Source organism: Mesoplodon bidens, assembly GCF_964165515.1.
Source record: "Mesoplodon bidens genome assembly, chromosome: 3".
Taxonomy (NCBI): Eukaryota; Metazoa; Chordata; class Mammalia; order Artiodactyla; family Ziphiidae; genus Mesoplodon; species Mesoplodon bidens.
Genome location: NC_138178.1, coordinates 53136507 through 53152751, shown reverse-complemented (window position 1 = coordinate 53152751; position 16245 = coordinate 53136507). Strand labels below are relative to the sequence as shown.

The following is a 16245-nucleotide window of genomic DNA, read 5'->3' as shown; positions in this document are numbered from 1 at the left end:
TTACTCAACCCATAAAGTGTTTTACTTACCCCATACCATGTCTGCAAACAGATTATAAAATAATAAAATTATCCTTCAGTTACTTGCATGAATTGTTATTTGCCCAAGGCAGTAGTGAATCTCTACGTATGTATGTACAGAGCAAATACACCCATGTTGGAGAAAAATGAAAGGAGGACCTGTAGATTAAAAGAAACTCAAGGGACATATTAACCAGTCATGATACATGGACCTTATTTGGACCCTGATCCAAACAAACTATTGCATAAATATATGAGACTATAGCACAGGGAACTACATTCAATATCTTCTAATAACCTACAATGGAAGAGAATCTGAAAAAGATATATATATATATATATATATATATATATAAACTGATTCACTTTGCTATATACCTGACACATTGTAAATCAACTATACTTCAATTAAAAAATAGGAAAAAAACCCAAAAAAGATTTATGAGACAATTGGGAAAATCTGAATTTTCACTGGATATTTGATGACATTAAGAAACCACTGGGGGCTTCCCTGGTGGCGCAGTGGTTGAGAACCTGCCTGCTAATGCGGGAGACACGGGTTCGAGCCCTGGTCTGGGAAGATCCCACATGCCACGGAGCAACTAGGCCTGTGGGCCACAACTACTGAGCCTGCACGTCTAGAGCCTGTGCTCTGCAACAAGAGAGGCCACAGTAGTGAGAGGCCCACGCACCGCGATAATGAGTGGCCCCCGCTCGCCGCAACTAGAGAAAGCCCTTGCACAGAAACGAAGACCCAACACAGCAAAAATAAATAAAATAAATTAATAAACTCCTACCCCCAACAACAACAACAAAAAAGAAACCATTGGGAGACACAAGAGGGAGGAGATATAGGGATATAGGTATATGTACAGCTGATTCCCTTTGTTATAAAGCAGAAACTAACACACCATTGTAAAGCAATTATACTCCAATAAAGATTAAAAAAAAAAAAGAAATCATTGTTAACAGTTTTTAGATGTGAAGATGATATTGTGGTTATTTTTACAGAGTTCTTACCTATAGTTAGCTATAAGCATCCATAGATTTTCTTCAAAGGAATCCAGTGGAGGGGGAATGGATAGGGTGGGGGGTATGGATGAAACTAGATCAGTCATGGAGAGATGGGTACACAGGGCCATGCTACTATGCTCTTTACTGTTGTACCTGCTTTGAAATTGTATTCAATTTTAAAACAAGACATAAGGTGTAGTAAGAAAATAGCCAAATATAGGTTCACTTTAAAAATCACATTGACTCTTTTAGGCTCATGGGTGTACTTGGGCTGCGTGCATCTCAGAATGTGAGGAACTGAGACTGTCTGTCATCCCATGGCCCATCCTCTTCTCTGATCACCTCTGCAGGCCTGCTGAGTTCTAGGATTTCTGACTGGGTTTTTTTACTCTATGGGCTTCCTTTCCAGGAAGGCTTCAGTGTTCTGGTCTGATCCATTCAGCAAACACTTACTGAGTGCCTCCTTCAGCCCAGAGGTAATTTCTACCTCTGCTGGCTGGATCCACCCCTCCCCCACTGTCTTCTAAGGGCCACACTCCATGAATCAGCCCCTCCTTCTCCTGGAACCATCCTTCCTTCTCTATTCCCCTTTCCTTCTACGTGGAAGTGTGCTCAAGTCTCTTCATTAAAGAATAAAAAATGCTTCTCGTCACCCTCATCTTCCTATAAACACCACACACACACACCCCCACACACCCTTCTCCCATCCCTTTATGGCTAGATTTCTGAAATGAGCTTAAGAAACCCTCCAAATCAATTCATTAAGTGTCTAGGAAATGCCACTATATGCTCAGACACGGGGGGAGGGACGTGACAAGAGTTCTAGGCTTCCAAAGGTCTTCAAAACTTACAGAGTTCTAGTCTGGAACGGGTTTAGAGTAACAGTCACAGGTGAGATGGCTAAATGACAATTCAAGGCACTGTACCACTGTAGGAAGCTGGGTAATCTGGCCTAGGAGTTCAAGGCAGGAAGAAAGTGCTGGAGTAGCTTGCCCAGGACTTGAGATGGATTTTGGAGATGGATAAGATTTGGAAAGGTAGAGAGGAAAGAAGGCAGCATTGTAAGCAGATTTTTAGCATAAGAACATTTGTGAAGGTTGGTCTGAGGATGGGGAGCTGGCCTGACCTTGGGGGCGAACTGCGGTGGGTGTGGCTGCGGTTCTGATTTGTTTTATTGGGGGCGGGGGCAGGGCAGGGCAGGGCATGCTATGGAGAAAGGGAGTGGACGGATGGGTGGTACAACAGGAGCAGGGCTACACCTGGTTCTGGCTGCAACAGGAAAGGCTGGGGCGGGGACCCCTGCGTGAAGCCTCTGCAGTGTGACCTGGTAAAGGCCTAAACGGGGTGGTGGTGGTGATGGTGGAAACTTGGGACCCCATGACCCACCCCGAGGGCAAAGGATGGGCTAAGCCAGCCTGGTTCTGAGATTTTGAGCCTTGGAAGAGCGGGGCCATTTGTCCTCTGACAAGGCTTAGTGCCATCAAATTGAGATCTAGGCCATAACACATCAACCAGCTTCACTATGTGGACCTTCTCCGAATCCCGAATTTTACAAACAACCATTAAAAAGATATGAAAACAACAAGGTCCTACTGTAAAGCACAGGGAACTATATTCAATATCCTGTGATAAACCATAACAGAAAAGAATACGAAAAAGAATGTATAGATATATGCATAACTGAATCACTTTGCTGTACAGCAGAAATTAATGCAACATTGTAAATTAACTATACTTCAATAAAAGAAATGTTTTTTTAACTCTGAAATTCCTATTTTATTTTTTTAACATCTTTATTGGAGTATAATTGCTTTACAATGGTGTGTTACTTTCTGCTTTATAACAAAGTGAATCAACTATACATATACATATGTCCCCATATCTCTTCCCTCTTGCATCTCCCTCCCTCCCACCCTCCCTATCCCACCCCTCTACGTGGTCACAAAGCACCAAGCTGATCTCCCTGTGCTATGTGGCTGCTTCCCACTAGCTATCTATTTTACATTTGGTAGTGTATATATGTCCGTGCCACTCTCTCACTTTGTCACAGCTTACCCTTCCCCCTCCCCATATCCTCAAGTCCATTCTCTAGTAGTTCTGTGTCTTTATTCCGGTCCTGCCCCTAGGTTCTTCTGACCATTTTTTTTCTTTTTTCTTTTTTTTTTTAGAGCCCATATATATGTGTTAGCATACAGTATTTGTTTTTCTCTTTCTGACTTACTTCGCTCTGTATGACAGTCTCTAGGTCCATCCACCTCATTACAAATAACTCAGTTTCATTCCTTTTTATGGCTGAGTAATATTCCATTGTACATATGTGCCACATCTTCTTTATCCATTCATCTGTTGATGGACACTTAGGTTGCTTCCATGACCTGGCTATTGTAAATAGTGCTGCAATGAACATCATGGTACATGACTCTCTTTGAATTATGGTTTTCTCAGGGTACGTGCCCAGTAATGGGATTGCTGGGTTGTATGGTAGTTCTATTTGTAGTTTTTTAAGGAACCTCCATACTGTTCTCCATAGTCACTGTATCAATTTACATTCCCACTATCAGTGCAAGAGGGTTCCCTTTTCTCCAGACCCTCTCCAGCATTTATTGTTTGTAAAAAGAAATGTTTTAAAAAGATATGAGATAATTGGAAAATTCTGAATTCTGACTAGATTTAATAACATTAAGGAATTGTTAACTTTTTAAGTGTGGTAATGGTATTGTGCTTTCGTTCTAAGAGCCCTTATGTTTTAGAGACATACTGAAATACGCGCAGATGAAATATATTTGGATTTGTTTCAAAATTATCCAGGGATAGGGGAGAGCAGGTGTGGTACAGATGAAGGCGGATAGGCTGTGGATTGTTAGTTGTTGAAGCTCGGGGATGGGGGGTTCATTTTGCTCCTCTCTCTACGGTTGCACGCATTTGACATTTTCCCTGAAAGGAATCCTGGTCCTCTGGTAATGCAAGTCTTGTACTTTGGGCCTCAATAATGCCCAGCTGGAAGGCATGAGAGGCATTTTGAGCCGTGCCACGTTAATCTCTTGTTACAATTCAAAACAGAAACTTGGTCCACTTCTGTTTTGCCTCAAACAGAAAAATTCATGAACTGGAAAGAAATAATGCCTTGATTTTAGTTGGAAAAACAAACTGGGAGACACACATGATCTCCTTTATCATGATCATGCGAGGAATCTAATCCACAGAAGAAGCAAAGTCACAGCCCAAGAGAAAAGTCACATGTTGACGGTAGCTGGAAATAAATGCTTCTTTTGGAAGAGTCAGTCCCAGGAGAGGTTTTCTGGCAGCAGAGTGCTTGGCATGAGTGTGAAAGCTGAGAACAAGTTGAAAAATTACAGCCTGGGCAGTAGCTGTCAGCGAAAGAAAGTGCAGTGTTAGAGCAGCAATGAGTCACACGTTGCTCACACAGAGGCTGCAAGGCAGAAGGGAGCCTGCTGCCTACGTGCCTGATACTGGGTGTCCTGGTGCCTAGCCACATGGCACATCTCTTTCTCACTCACAAGCCACAGAGATCAGAGGCTGCTCTGACAATGTCTCTAGCCATGTAAGAAGGGGACACAGTCATCACATGCTGGCGGAGGGTCCTGTGAACTGCAATGAAACCCCATACTCAGCAGATCGTCTCCCAGGCTACCGGCCAGCAACCGGATTTCTTTTTCAATGAGTGGCCCCAAACAGAACAAAACCTCATGCAGGTACACTAGAAAGCTAGGAGGGTAACTTTTGAACCTGAGCAAGTAACATAATTTTTCTTTACTTTTTATAGGAAAAAGAAAGTTATGTGGGGGAATAGAGAGAGAAACTGGGGGGTTTAATATAGGTGCATGCTTCCCTGGAGAGGAACAAGCACAAAATTAGTAGGAGAATCCAGCTCAGTAAACATGTGAGGGCCTGCTCTATGCCAGGCATTGTGGACAAGTCAGGGGTGAATGAGACATGGTCCTTGCCTTCAAGGAGGTCATATGAGAAGGAGGATACAAGCGTGCACGAAATCTCCTGGATAAATAATGAAATAGAAGCATGGAGGTCCTATGACCCAGGCAAGGTAACTCTGTTACTAAGCCAAAGTCTGTCTTTGGGCAAATCACTTCATCTCAATTTTTCGTCTACAGAATGGGGCAGTTCTTGCCTTGTTGACCCCATGGAGTTGTAGAGGTGTAAGGACCCAAACTACTAACATCACCATCATCACCATCACCATCATGAGGAGGAGGAGGAGGGATAGAAAAGGCTTCCTATATACTGCTGCCCAAAGGGCCTGGGATGGGCACTCAGGACGAGTGCTTCCAGTGGTCAGCAGCCCAAACCGGCAGCACTGCCCACTCTCCCGCCAGCCCCAGGAGCAGCAGCACCCTGTGCCCTCGTTCCCACAGCTGGTTCCCACCGGACACCTCCTCACATGCCCAGGAGCTGCCTTTGGATGAGCAGCTCTCTCCAACCCGTTCCAGCCGGCCTGATACAGAGGCGAAGGTGCTTAGTCCTAGTAATCTTAATAAATCTCAGAGCTTGAGAGTCAGAAGGGACCTTCCAGAACACAGTGTCCACCCCTCCCATTTGCATAAAGGGCAAAGGAGACTAAGGCAGGGAAGGTGACCGGCTTGAGGTCACTCACGGAGGTGGAGGTGGGGGATGGCTGGTGCCAGAATCTGGAGCCTCCGGGTCCAATACAGCTGCTTCTCTTTCCTAGGAAGGTTTTGCCACCACTGACTCTGTTGCCTTTTTTTTTTTTTAATTTTATTTATATATTTATTTTTGCTGTGTTGGGTCTTCGTTTCTGTGCGAGGGCTTTCTCTAGTTGAGGCAAGCGGGGACCACTCTTCATCGCAGTGCGCGGGCCTCACTGTCGCGGCCTCTCTTGTTGCGGAGCACAGGCTCCAGACGCGCAGGCTCAGTAGTTGTAGCTCACGGGCCCAGTTGCTCCGCAGCATGTGGGATCTTCTCAGACCAGGGCTCGAACCCATGTCCCCGGCACCGGCAGAGAGACTCTCAACCACCGCGCCACCAGGGAAGCCCTCTGTTGCCTTTTATATTCTTAGTCTTTTCTGCTCCCAAATACCTAATTTGGCCAACTTCCAAGAAAGTATTTAGGGCAAAAGGAAAATTCCTCCTCATAACCTTTCCCCAGGCTCTCTGTTCTTTGGGGGTCTTTCATTCTTTGGGGAAGATGTTTACTCAGTGCCTGTTATGCATGTGATCCTAAGCACGACATGGGTTCACAGAGATGAAATGGGATGGCCCAGTCCCCTCTTCATGAAACCTTCAGAGGAGCTCTGGCTCTGGGAAAAGAAAGTTCTTCTTACTCAGTTCCCTTTAGCTATGTGTCCAGGGGGAGATCTCTTTGCCACGCCTCTTCACGTCCTGAGTTTTTCCATTCATGCCTGTCTGGCAGCTTCTGCCACCCTGGCTGTGGGCCCAGATGCTGTTGTGAGCAGAGAAAAGGCTGGCAGCCTCACTCTGGAAGGGCTGCCACCTAGGAGCTGCGCTGCTTCCTAACCCTCAGGGTTGGCTGGCATGATACCTCTTGACTGCTTCATCACTGAACCCTGTGGTCTCTAAGGAATTCAGTTTTGCCCTCAGCTGAGTAACTGCCCTAATCCAGTCTGCCCCCTGGAGTGACTGCCTTGGTGTCCTCCAGCCTGCCTCTCCACCAGTCGCCATCTTGGTGTAGTTTAGTTGCCTTGAGTCCAGGGCTTTGAGGCCGTGGAAAGAAAAACAACACAGTTCAGTGGAAACTCTGACATGTGAGAGTTGGGAAAACTGGTGTCCAGTGAGAGGTTGGTCTGGAGAGTCTGAAATCCCTTCCAGCTCCAACATTTCTGAAAAGGTGTACCCGAAGGTTGACAGCCTGAAATGTTAGAGGGTTCTCCTGTGTGTGTCCAGACCTAGGTCCAACTCGTCATAGCATTTCAAATGAATGTGGGCACCAAGTTTTGCTTCTGACTCTCCCTACTCTCAGGTGAGGTCCCCTAGTGAGAGAACAAGGTGTAGGGGATGGGGATTCTGTGAGGCCGGTGTACACACATGCACTCCTGTGAAATGGTGCCATGGTCTATGGCAAGGGTGCCCAGAAGACGTGGCATTCCTTCCCCTTCTGCACTAGGTGACACCTTTCCGTGTGCTGAAATACTGATGAATGAACTCCAGGTGGCAAACCTTGGTTCCCAACTCCTAGAGAGCCCACAGGGCACCATGGTTCTACTCTAACGAGCCGTGACCTGCCAATTATTTGCTCTTCTGGAGAAACCTCAGCTTGAAAATCCACTTAATTACCATGGGAGATAATCTTTTAAACATAGCCTTACATCCCTGAAAGACTTTTCCCTGTGGGAGTAAGAAAGTGAACATGGGATTGGATTGTTTATTTTCATTTCCAGGGGAAGGACTACCACCTGGTAGTTAGCAAGAAGCCTGAGCCCTGGAGGTTTTATTTGATAAGTCTGCTCCTCCTCACTGCTAGTTTGTCATTTATATTGTAATAATTAGTTTGTAATATTGTCATACTTTTCCCCAGTGTAAACACTGCATTTAGCTCCGTGATTCCGGGCTTATAATTACTTGATATTTCCAAGCTTCCCTATCGGGTTGGGGGTTTTTACTTGCTCTAGATGTGGGTATTCAGAGTCAATGTCCTCAAGGGTTTCCTATCAGGAAGATCATACCTGTAAATCACCAACCTCAAAGACCTACCTGGAGTTGGAGACAGACTCCAATTTTTCCAATGTGGGACATCCCAGTGGATTAAATAAATTCTTCCCCACTAGGAGAGGGAAGGGTGGAGGGGCAATATAGGGGTAGGGGAGTAAGAGGTACAAACTATTAAGTATAAAATAAGCTACAAGGATATATTGTACAACGTGGGGAATATATTCCATATTTTAAAATAACTCTATGTGGAGTATAACCTTTAAAAATTGTGAATCACTATATTATACACCTGTAACATATAATATTGTACAGCAACTATACTTCAATTTTAAAAAAGTACCAAAGGAAAGAGAGCCATAGGTTTTAAACTGAACTTGGACAACAACAACAACAAATGTCCTTAGCTTCCAAAAACACACAAAAATTATAAAATTAAAAAAAAAATCTTTCCCACTAGAATGTATGCTTGGGCAGCCCCAAGACCCAGAGCAATTCCTGCTCATAGTAGGTGTTCAATGCATAGATGCTAAGTCGCTGAGAGTCACCAGGTCTTTGTGTGGAATGGATGTGCGTCGGGTCGAAATATGAACAATGGACAGAATAATGCAGAGTCCCTGACACAGTACTGCTCTGGTCCCTCTTTCCCCACATCACTTCAAAAGCAAATGGTCTGGAGGCATTTGCATGACCTGATTCTGTACGCTGGGGTCTCTGGGCCTTAAGAGTATACCTCTGGGGATTAAGAAAAGAATAGAAAAGGAGTAATTGTATTGCACACAGAATTAGAAGGTGAGGAAAAAACTTTAGTGGAAAACGGATTAAGTCATCGACCTGAATCTCTCCTTCCAGGTCCCGACGGGGAGAAGAGCTGGTCCAAGAGCTACCCATCATGTGCGGGCCTGATGCAGTCCCCAATAGACCTGCAGAATGACATCCTCCAGTACAACGCCAGCCTTGTGCCCCTTGGCTTCCAAGGCTACAATGAGTCTGCCAACCAGCAATTTGTCCTGACCAACAATGGCCATTCAGGTGAGGGAGCGACCCCCAAGACCTGAAGGAGTGTTTGAGCTTTCCTCAGCTCCCTGGCCTCTTCTGTCTGCCGGGGCAGGGGGTAGGATGGGTTCTACTGAGGCACCCAGGAAGGAGGGCAAAGGGGAGCCTTGAGGGATGCTTGGACCACTCTCTCCAGGGGATGCTGCAGGTCCTGGGCTCGGCTGGTTCTGCCGGGGTGTTACCTCTCAGAAGCGGCACATCTCTTGGGATGGGAGAGGGGACAGGCCTGAGCCCCTTGGCCTATTGGATATGGTGCAGGAGTGAATACTGGGGCACCAGGAACAACTCAAGGGGCCATGCAGTTTACTGGGGGGGGGCTTGCCCAGTCTTTGGAGTCAGACCAACCCGAATTTGAATCGTGGCTTGACTACTTATGAGTCATGAGACTCTGGATAAGAATTTTAAACTCCTTGAGGTTTCATCTGGAAAATGGGCATATTGATGGGTACTGTAAAGACTAGAGATTATGTACGTTAATAGCCAGAATAGAGAGGGGCTTAATAAATAGCGACTATTATTGTTGTTGTTGTTATATAATTCTACAGCTTGGCAGATACTTCATGACAGGTTCTATCTTCGTAGCCAAGTGTGTAATACATGGATATATAAACAAACGTTCATCCATTGGTCTAAATTAGTTCCTGCCATCATTTTCCAAGGGGAACCAAGAAGGTGCTTGTGCCTGGAATAGCTTTAGTGAAAGGGGGACATTCTCAGAGAAAGAGCCCAGATTTCTGACCTACAGGCTGCATCTCTCTGGTCCCCACCTCGCTGTATCCACTCGCCCCTGTCTAGGCCCCGGGCAGGTGATGCCTACCCGCTCTCAGGCAACACTCAGCTGGCCAGGGCTCTGAAGACTGCCCCTCCTCTCCCTGCAGTGAAGCTGAAGCTGCCCAAGGACATGCACATCCAGGGCCTTGGGGCCCGCTACAATGCCTCGCAGCTGCACCTGCATTGGGGGGACCAGAATGAACCTCACGGCTCGGAGCACACTGTGGGTGGGAAGCACTTTGCTGCCGAGGTGAGTGGGGCGGCCCAGCTGGCAGAGGATTCCCGGGGGTGGGTGGTCTGGCACCCTTCCACTTGGCTGGTGTGCACATAAGATCAGAGCACAGGGGGTGAGGTGGAGGGTGCCGTCTCGCTCTACACACCCACCCCAGCCCCGCTGGCAGCACAGGAAGGTACGGCCACTCCGGCCACGCTGCAGCTCATCCGTGGCATCCCGCTTCCCTTCCTCTCCTGAACTTGCTGAGTTTGTTTCCATGTCTTTTACTGAGTGATGCTGCTCAGAAGGCAGTGAGTGCTCCCAGGGGGGCACAGTGGGACACACATCGCCCTTCTGTTTGCACAGATTAATATCCCACCAGCTTGTGTGGCTGACCCATCCCACTGCCAAATCATACAAGGCTAAATGCTCCCCCAACTTTTCAGTTTTCTTCATATGCCATGCTGCTTGCATAAGTTTTTCCCATCCCATCTTTCCTTTCCCTGGGCATGGGTTGTGCTTGGAGCTTGGGGACCCGGGTCCAGGGTCACTCTTCTATTTGGCCACAAATCAAGGGATGACTGGCATTATAACGCGTAGGGCATTGTGGCAATCAGAGACTCACTGAGGATAGCTTGGGACATCATCACAGCGTTACGTTGCTCTGAGATGCTACCCCAAATACCGAAGAAAACAGGAAGAGGCGCAGAGCTTTGTTCCTGCACTACAAGTGTTCAGTGGAGGCTGGGGGATTGAGTTGCTCCTTTTCAGAGTTCCCGTGGGATTGCACTTGGGGGTGTGGTTCTGAATGTTTAAAGGACAATAAATACAAAGGGATAAACGCTACTGATCAGCTAATGGAGCCCATGGTAAACAATGACATGACCATTCTCCTCTGTTCTTCCCTCCCTCTAGGAACAGCCTTAGTATTCAACCATGTTTAGCCAAGACTAGCTTCTGCCTCCAACTTGAAAATCACAAAATTCTTTGTAATGCAAACCTCCCTTCTTTGCCTTTAAAAGCCCCTTTTACTCCCTAGCAGGACACTGTTTGGGAAGCTACCCAAATCTGTGTGCCCCAAATCGCGTTCTTTGATCCAAATAAACATTTTTTTTGCTTAAGAAAAAACAAAATCAGGTTAAACATTGTCAGAGCTTGTCATAACAATGTCTTAATGCTTACCTAGACTGTTTTTTAAAATTTTTTAAGACTTTTTTTTTTTAGAGCATTTTAGGTTCACAGCGAAATGCAGAGGAAGATACAGAGATTTCCCATATACCCTTTGCCCTCACACGTGCATAGCCTCCCTCATTATCAACATCACTCATCAGAGTTTACCTAGACTTTTTAAACCCAAGATTTCTCAAAACTTCTCTTTTCCTCACTTTAATAATGATAAGTAATTTCTGCTTTGAAAAAAAAATGAGTTTAGAATGGTGTTTTAGAGTCACATTCATGGAGTAGCATTTTTGTTTCATGGTCTCTTAAAATATAGTTGATAAAACCTTTATAAAAGTCACGTTGTGATTGTCTCCACCTGAGAGATAAATGCATGTCCTGCTCTGGGTACAAGTATGATTAAGTTACAGTTGGAGGTTTACTGCCCCGGCCCCCAGATCAAATGCAGAGTAGCTGGGCTGAGGCTGGGCAAGCCACATGGGACCATTTTGCCCCAGGCTCCAGAATAAGTAGGACAAATCAGAAGGGAGAAGTGTTCCAAAGTAACCAAGCTTTTTCACAGCTAGTATAAAAGCCAATTTGTTCATTCATTCATTCAATATCTATTGTGTACCTGGTACCTTTCAAGCATCATATCAGACACTGGGATACCATGAGTGAATAAGATGGACAGACTGGCCTGGTGGAGTTTGCAGTCTAGAGGACTGAGAGAAAAGGGAACACTGGGGTGGCCATGAGGCAAGGGTCTGAGAGGCCAAATCTAGCTGGGGATGGGGGTGGTCTGTCCCTCCCATTGGATTCCAGTCTCCTGCAAAAGTGAAAGCTTCCCATGGGTCCCTATCCCCTGATGGACAGCACCTCATCTCCCCTCTCCCACTGCAGCTGCATATGGTCTATTATAACTCGGACCTGTACCCCAATGCCAAGATCGCCAGTGACAAGCCAGAAGGCCTCGCGGTCCTAGCTGTTCTCATAGAGGTAAGAGATGTTGAGAGGCATTTTACATGAAATTTGAAGTCAGGATGACATCAGACTGGGCATTTGGTTCCATGCACACCTGTCTGTTCTGTTTCGGCTGTGTCTTGACTCTAGAACAGGGGCTATTTCCCCAAAGGGTTCCTGCTCTCTTGGCCTGGAGGCAGCACTTTCTGTGGCTGGACAGCAGGAATGGGCATGTCCTAGGTGACACTGGAAAAATGAGTCCTAGTCCCCAGCCCTATTGCATAATCAAGGAATTGCCAAGTTGGACAGGACCTGTCCGGGGTGGGGGAATCATTCACTGCTGCCCCATCACATGCCTGATACAATTTCCAGTATCCAAGCTCCATCCTTTATAGGAACCCCAGCATAAGTTCTTTCCTTAATCCCAGAGCATGGGGACATCTCCTGATTTGCTTGCATTTTTCCCCCTAAGGAGACAGCACGTATGTTGTTTCTCAACATGCTTACTTGCCTGATTTGGCTTGCATGAACTCAAGCTCCCTTAAGTTCTGGTTAGAGAACATGCTATTTGTGGCCTTCAAGCTCGCAGCCAGATAATCAGGAGCACAAGCTATACCTATTGCTCTGGGACACCCCAGCCCCAGTGCCTTGAGCTGGAAATAGGATGTCCCGAGATGCAAGAGGGCAGGACCATTCCGCCAACCCCCTAACAGCCTAGTGATGCATCATAACTGTCCTAGTAAAGTGCATCCTTTGGGGAGGATCTCAGCAGTGGTGATTACACACCCTCAGCAGAGCCCTTCCATTTACAATTGTCAAGCCAAGCTCAGCCTATTGAATTCTGTCCCTGTTCAACCTGCCCCATCTTTATTGCAGATGGGCTCCTTCAATCCATCATATGAGAAGATCTTCAGTCACCTTAAAGATGTAAAGTACAAAGGTGAGAGGTCCTTGGATGCTTATTCACCCTCTGTTGGAGAAGAGTGTATTCACCCTTGTGTGATCTGAAGAAGAACACATGCAGGGGGCCGGGTACTGTCTGTGACCAAGTCCTAGGATCAGATGGCTCAGAATGGGGCTAGTTCACCTTCCTAGTCTGTCATATGCTCAGGTGCACCTCTGCCTTGGGGAGCAAGGTGACATCATCCCCCAACATGTCTCTCCAGGCCAAGAAGTGTCCATTCCGGGTTTCAGCATTGAAGAGCTGCTGCCGAAGAGGCCTGAGGAGTACTACCGCTACCGAGGGTCCCTGACCACACCTCCTTGCTACCCGACCGTGCTCTGGACGGTTTTCCGGAACCCTGTGGAAATTTCCCAGCAGCAGGTAACTGTCATGCTCCTCCTTGTCAGAGAGCACGTGGTACCTCGGACCCTACCACCACCCATATCATAATCAACGACTTGATTTCCTCGCTTAGAGTTGCACTGGCAGCTATTCAAAACCTCTCCAAATACCACAGGGGCTTGGAAGCACTTCAGAAATTACAGGCTGAGCTTCAAAGGTGGAGCTATCAAGTCAAGTGGGGAAAATGAATCTGTCTCCACAGTTCTTTAAATAAGAGCTGTTAAGCTGCGTTTTCTAATATATCCCTCAGTGGATAGTGTCTACCTCCCAGGCAGGAAAGAGCATGGCTCCTTCACAGGGGCAGAATAAAGATAGGATCAGGTTAGACTGTTTAACAAAGCCGGGGGGATGGGGATTCCAGCAATGAGGAAGTGAGGATCTCTGCCCTCAAGCAGCTCACAGTCTAGTGTAAAACGGCGGGGGGTGGGTACAGAGCCCTTAGGAATCATCTCTAACCCTCTCATTTCTTAGGTGATGAAAGCAAGGGTTAGAGAGTTGAGGAAACGGGGATCACCAGCTGGTTAGTGACAGAGCTAAGACCCAAAGATAGAGCTGAGTTCCAGGTCACTGCCGGTGTCTCTACCCTGCAGCTGAATTTCATCAGGAGGAAACATGGCTGCCCAGGAGACGGGGCCAGGGGCCGCTGCACACTGGTTCATGGCCCCCACCTGCTTCACGAGCCAGCACAGCTTTCACTGCTGCTCCTTCCCTTCTACTATGAGCTATTGATCTGAGTAACCTCGATAAACGGCAGCAAGTAGGCTGACAGGAATAAAGACATGATGAATCAAGAGATACAATGATCAGAAAGGCAGTAGTATGTCCTAACCCAGAAACTGCCTTGGAAACAGTTACGTGATCTATGTGGGTGTATGAAAATACCATAGAACTAGAAGTCAGATGACCTGTGAGACTCTTGCCTCCCTCTTTTGGTTCCTTTTGACGGGACCATCAGACTAAGGCCCGGGCCCCTCTGATTCAGAACTGGGTCCTGAATGAGGCTCAGGAGAGGAATGCAGTCTCCGTGGGAGGCTGAGGAACCCCTCACCACCCCAGGTTTCCCTCCCTGCAGGGCAGATTTCAGGCTCAATCAGGGGCTGACAGCACGAACCCTTCCGGCAGCCCCGGGAAGTGGGAGGATAGTGGGAAGACACACGGGCTCGCCCGAGCCCCATCACTCAGACACCCGCAGGGGAGGGGCAGCTTCTGGCTTCCCCACTGCTTGCTCAAGGGTCTCCCGCCAGGCCTCGGAGGTGAGATCTGGTGGTCCTTTCCCTCGAGGTCAGGCAAGGGGGCGTCACTCTGCCCGTGGGGGGTGTTTCTGCTCTTCCCCCGCAGCTGATGGATTTGGAGACAGCCCTGTATTGCACACAGGTGGAGGACCCGTCCCCTATAGAGATGATCAACAACTTCCGGCAGGTCCAGAAATTTGGTGAGAGGCTGGTGTACGTCTCCTTCCGACGTGAAGGTGAGGAGATGCAGTGTGTGGCGAGTGTGGTGCTGAGATGTCTGTTTTGTATGAAATCGGGTGCCCTGCTCTTGGGCACTGTCACTGATACCCTTAGGAGATGGGTTAAGAGCACTCTGGCTGCCAAGAGAACCAGATGCATGAGGAGCTACTGTGTGTGGGTTTACTGAGGTCTCCCTCCACTGACCTTGACTTCCCTGAGCCTTGGTAGAGAAGCACGAGCCAGGGCCTCCAGGCACATGGACCAGAACAATCATTAAGTCTGGGAGTCTCCCACAGATGTGGAAGAGAGGATGCTCTGGGGGCCTCTCTGCCCTTAAGAACTACCTACCCCTTCTCCTAAGATACATGATAGGGCCCTTTTCATGAGATCAAACCTTCTAACTTCTTACAGGCTTTCTTGGCATCAAGGCCCATCTTTGGCCTTGCCAGGTGATTCCTGGCACCACCAGCACCACCAAGGTCCAGGGACGCTCCTTTGTAAGGTTTTAGAAAGTGGGCATAACCCACATCCGAGCCACAAGCAGCTCATGGTCTAATGTAGCAGGGCCCGTTAGACAAAGAAAAGTATCCTCAGAACTGCCTTTTGTCTCATCTCCTTGAAGCTTGCACAGGCATCCGAGATCTATACGGAATGAAGCTTAATAGTTCGGTTTCTTCCTGAGTTATGGAAGCTCAGTTCTTCCTTTTAAATCCGTAACCATAACTCCCCAGATGGACAGTTAACATCTTGACTTGCTCGGTATCTACATCAAGCCAGCTGGAAGCTGGGGGCCTGGGGAAAGGGGTGAGGGGCCCACACTCTTCAGATCGCTAAGTTCACTTTCTCACATCACTTGTGGCCAAGCTGGGCCAAGGGTTCATATTTAAGGATGACCATTAACCCACTTGTCAGAGAATCAGCTCTCCTCGTCTCACATGGGGCACCTTGTTCTGTTGTTGTTCCTTTCATAGTGTATGAGATTATAACTATCACCTGCTAAGCTTAGTGGACCACATGAAGATTGAATTTCAAGGCCCTTGCCAGAAACATGCCCTTCTGAACTGACCCACACATATGGTCAGAATTAGGTCCTTCTCTGTCAGTTACTTAATCAAGAACCATCCAAGAATTTATCTTTTGTGTTCTCCTCTCCAGATGTCACTAGTTAAGGTCATTTTCCTCTTTTCACCAGTTTCTTGGTCTGCAAACTGAATCTATAAACAATGGCCCCTCCTAAAAATTGAGGATGTACATGATGATAACTATACCAACTCCTTTTCCAGGAAATACCTCAAATGCATAGAATTATCCCCTGGTGTTCTATTCTGGATATAACATCCTCTTTTCCTATTTTTCTAAATGAAGTATATAGTAGTCAAGGGTTAAACAGAAATACTTCAACTCTTAAATAAAATAAAACTCCTCCTGGAGATAAGGGACTCTGCCCACACAGATCAGGTAGAATTTTGCTTGTGATTCAAGGATAATAGTCAGCTCTGTTCTCTGGGCTAAGTCTCTACAAGTCACCAGGGATGGTGTGACAGATACTCCCCAACAGTCAGTAGACCCGGGTTCAAGGCCTCACCTTGTTTC

At 47.1% G+C, this 16245-nt stretch overlaps 1 protein-coding gene across 2 annotated transcripts in view; it reads left to right on the top strand.

The window, feature by feature from the left end:
• CA12 (carbonic anhydrase 12) overlaps positions 1 to 16245 on the top strand; it is a 62794-nt gene that overhangs the window by 31550 nt on the left and 14999 nt on the right. For both annotated transcript variants that reach the window (XM_081228047.1, XM_081228046.1), the window contains exons 3-8: positions 8547 to 8726; positions 9629 to 9771; positions 11797 to 11892; positions 12733 to 12796; positions 13023 to 13180; positions 14540 to 14669. In XM_081228047.1, coding sequence (XP_081084173.1) covers positions 8547 to 8726; positions 9629 to 9771; positions 11797 to 11892; positions 12733 to 12796; positions 13023 to 13180; positions 14540 to 14669 — 771 coding nt within the window. The remainder of the gene's footprint in view (positions 1 to 8546; positions 8727 to 9628; positions 9772 to 11796; positions 11893 to 12732; positions 12797 to 13022; positions 13181 to 14539; positions 14670 to 16245) is intronic.